A 4,381-nucleotide genomic window follows, 5' to 3' on the forward strand; every position below is an offset into this window, starting at 1 on the left:
AATATATTCTACCTACCCATGTAGAATAGTATACTTTGTGGGGTTAGGGATGTTAATATTTGTTTACTTATATTTGAATATTATCCTGGGATAGGTTTGGGAAGTCCGGGGGGTGGGTGGGTGGGGGATGGGGGTTTTTCTATTATAGCATTGTGGAATATTTGTAATGTTTTTTATGATGAAAGTAATAAAAATTTTATTGAGGAAAAAAAAAAAAGAAAAGAGAAATTTGAAAGCAAGATTATAGAAGTTGGAAGGAACATCTAAACATGTAAGAGAGTAAAAGAAAAAAGTGGAAAAGTCGCTTAGTAGTTGCACAGAAATTTAGAAAACAAGAAAATAGTTGTGAAAAAATAAAATATTATCAGGATATCAGACATACAGAAAATTCACAGGTAGAATAAAGAAAGTTTGGGGGGGGGGGGAATAATGCCACAGAAGAAACTAGCAGATTTCCGAAGATGCACAACCTGAATTCCATTTAACACTATATACTGTACAATGTTTAATATACACTGGCGCTTGCATAAAGTATTGCTTAAAAACTTGATAATACATATTTTATATTTTTAAAATTGATGTAAAATGGCAAAGCGTATCTAGTGCAAAGCCTTATAGCTACTTTCAGAATTGTTTTTGCTCCTCTAAAACACCTTAGTACCTTAGAGTAAATCGAGAATCATCAGAATTTGTCCCCATGAGATTTTTTAAAAAATAGATAAATTTACCTGTTGAAATAACAGCTGCTGATGTACCAGTGATATCAGGTGTCTCTCTGTATATCGGAGGATTGTTATTGTCAACTTTTGCAGAAATAGGAGGAGAAAAGGAGGGTGGTTGCATTGCTATGTTTTTTTTCTGTTGAAAAATAATATATTTTATTACATTAAAATATTTTTTGCAAATAGTCAAATCATATTTAGATCAATATCAGTTGACATAAAATTCTGATATAGTGAATTATTGAATGCTGTCAAACGAGCATAAAATATGTTGCTTTAGATTTACAGTTTATTCCTGATTTGAGGTTCTCCAGAAGAGGCAGAAACATGACCTCAGCTAGAACTAGCAACCAGATGAGAGCTTTCAGAAGCCAGGCCATCACATAAAACGACAACCACTCCTATATTGAAATAAACATCTTTGGCAGATTTAGTCAATTGTTATAAATATCTGCCTCAGCAAGCTTTTAAAACCAGAGTGTATAAATATAGTAAATGTCCTTTTGACCATTTACAGAAACATGCTGATCTATGGGACCATTATTCTATTCCCATTTTCTTTAAATACCTCCCACTGGAAGGAAGTTCCAGTAAGTTAAAAGATTGTGTGTGTGAGTGAGTGAACGAGTGAGTGAGTGTGTGTGTGTGTGTGTATAATCATATACATGGGGAGGAAGGGAAATGTAGTGTAAAATTTATCAAGTTTAACTTATCTGCATTAAAGAAATGAGACAAAATTTAAGACCAAGTAAATATGTTTTAACACATTAAAATAATAAATTCTGTAAAATTTACAAATCATAATTTGCATTTGGACAGCAATAGAACACTTTGAAAACAGCTTTCAAAAATAATAAACAAATCTAGGAAAAGTGGATTCAGTAAAAAAACTTTCACACATGGGGCAGGAGAATGCAAGTTATTAATCAACAAAACAGACTATCACATCTATGATAAAAAATATATACTAACTTTTCTTCCCGGTTTTAAGTCCTTTTTCCTTTTTTTGAGGTTTTCTTTGTGAGAAATGTTTTTGACCACCGGAATATTTTTAGGAGACTGGACTTTCCTAAGGACAGTGGATGGAGCCAGTGGTTTTGCCCGAGCGAGTTTCCTGCCTTTGGCAGTTGGAACAGGTGAAGCTGATTTTGGTGGAGACTGCATTGAGCTCCGAGTTCCTTTGGAAGGAGAAGTCTGTGCTTTGGTATTATTCTTTGTGCTAGAAACTGTGGAAAGACACATGGACCATCTTTATGGAATTGTTAAAGTAATATTGTACCAGCGGGATCCTCAAATATTTTTAAAAATTCAGTTATACTTTAAAAGAGGTTTACAATCAACCATGAATTAATTTTAGACTAACTTTTCTGCAAGAAAAGGAAGGCCTGCTTCCTTATCTAGTAATGGTCAGAAATCTGCTAGTGCACCTTTGTTTCTATGCTAAGAAAATCTTATTTCTGTACATAAAACTTTCTGGAGGCACAACTACAGGCCTCGTTCTTTTCCCACTTCCCAGCCCTGGGAACTTGAGCTGGGATATAACTGGATTATAGGAGAACTTAAGGCCAAACTACACATTACTTTAAAGATGTAATCAGTGGTTAAGCTTTTCAGTTTTTTATTTAAACTAAGTGAAATGAACTTGACTGGATCAAGAGAAATTGTGGAGGAAGGAGGGCAGTTTTAGTTTTTCTAGGTCCACAATATTTCCTGTTTGGAAGAAAGTCTCAAATTAGCAATTTATTTTGTCAAAAAGTGATGCAATGGCGTAAGCAGGCACTTTAAGAATTAAATACATATAAATAATAAACAATGACAAGATTATGCATTTCTAAATACATTTTTTTATTCCTAAACATCTACTACTTAATAACCAGCATGCATTTTACACTTAAGTTGCTGTTTGATATGTTTTGTCTTTTTATTTAAAAGTAAGACAAAATAAATACTTCATATTGGAATGTAGGATTAAGATGGGATCTATAAAGTTCACTCAAGCAGAACTTAATTCTATATAATCACCTTATATAATCTGACATTAGTTTTGACAAATTAAAAAAATGATTAATAATAAATGATAATAGCCTACTTTGCTTGATAGTCTGCAGTATTTATAAAATAAGTACAGACATTATTGTATACACAAAACATGCAGGGGATCAAGAAGTACAGAATAAGCAAAATGAATAAACATAACCCTTAATAGTTCTATCCAGTGGTGGGATTCAAATATGTGAACAACCGGTTCTCTGTGTGGATGCTGCTTCCGGAAGTCCATTCTGGGCCTGGGCAACAAAAAATTAGCTACCGGTTCTGCCGAAGTGGTGCAAACCAGCTGAATCCCACCACTGGTTCTATCAGTTTTAAAAATGGTTATCATACAAGGAAAATCAATACAGCAAACATATAAGAAATTATTACACTAGACAGATGCACACAAATGTATCTCAGGAACAAACCAATAAATCTGTTTAAAATACTGTAAGACCAATTTCTTTATAACATGTCTGGTAAATGAATCCCAATTGTTAAAAGTTATATAGTATGAAGATGTGTGGGTTACTGTTTTAGCTGAATTATTCTAAAATGTCAAAAGCTATTAGACCAACAAATTTCAAAATACAAAGGAAACAATTTTCAGTGTCAAAGGTATAGAAAAACATGTTTCAAACTTTTACACACACATATTTGCATTTGTTTTCTCTTCTGCGGTCGCTGCTGTTCCTAAAGTACAAAAATAATAAATTAAATCTCCTAAAATGCCATATAAATATTATTTCTTTCTCCTAATATATAAAGGTATTTTAAAAAAGAAAATAATTTTTTCTTTTTTTAAATACCTATACCTATACCTATATATAGGTATATGTTAAAAGGAAGAAACAGCTGCGATCACACATTGCTCCTAGAACAGTGATAGCGAACCTTTTAGAGACCGAGTGCCCAAACTGCAACCCAAAACCCACTTATGCATCATTGAGTGCTGGGTGGGTGTGGCCCATTGGGTGGACGTGGCTGCGGTGGTAACGGCAGACTGGGTGGGACTAAAATGTTCAATCAATCAATTCCAACTTTGCGTGATCTTTTTTTCCCCGCGAGAAGTTGAAATTGACTGATTGATTGAACCTTTTTTTTTTTTTGCACACGGCAGCAGAGGCCTAAAGCGAAAAGGTTTCATAAAACCCAGCTGAAGGCCTAGGACTGGGGCGACAGCGCGCGTGCCAACAGAGAGGGCTCTGAGTGCCGCCTCTGGCACCCGTGCCATAGGTTCGCCACCACTGTCCTAGAAGCACGAAGCCGAAAACACCAGACGAATGGGACTTCGTCGAAACGTCGCCAAGACACTTCCAATTTTACGCGGGAGAAAACCCGAATAACCAAAGACCTACATACAAACACCCGCAAAAACCTCAGAAAACAAAACCCTCTTCACCCAAGTGCCAATCAAAGAAGCCTTGATAGCTATCCAAAACAAATATAACCCCCCCAAGCACATCCTAGATCTGACCAACCACTGCCTATCCAACACATACTTCATCTATAATGGACAAAAATACAAACAAATAGAAGGAGCACCCATGGGATCACCCCTCTCACCTGTCATTGCAAACCTCTACATGGAACACTTTGAAACCCAAGCTCTAGAAAAATCTGATCAC

General features: G+C 35.2%; 1 protein-coding gene across 1 annotated transcript in view; it reads right to left on the reverse strand.

Annotated features, from left to right (window-relative positions):
- LOC107295844 (sex comb on midleg-like protein 2) overlaps nt 1-843 on the reverse strand; it is a 37,302-nt gene extending 36,459 nt beyond the window's left edge. Inside the window, exon 1 of the mRNA XM_015825182.1 lies at nt 729-843. Within this exon, the coding sequence (XP_015680668.1) occupies nt 729-843 (115 nt within the window). The remainder of the gene's footprint in view (nt 1-728) is intronic.
- Between the last annotated feature and the right edge of the window lie 3,538 nt (nt 844-4,381).

Source organism: Protobothrops mucrosquamatus, unplaced genomic scaffold, assembly GCF_001527695.2.
Source record: "Protobothrops mucrosquamatus isolate PMUCROS unplaced genomic scaffold, P.Mucros_1.0 scaffold_198, whole genome shotgun sequence".
NCBI classification, from domain to species: Eukaryota; Metazoa; Chordata; class Lepidosauria; order Squamata; family Viperidae; genus Protobothrops; species Protobothrops mucrosquamatus.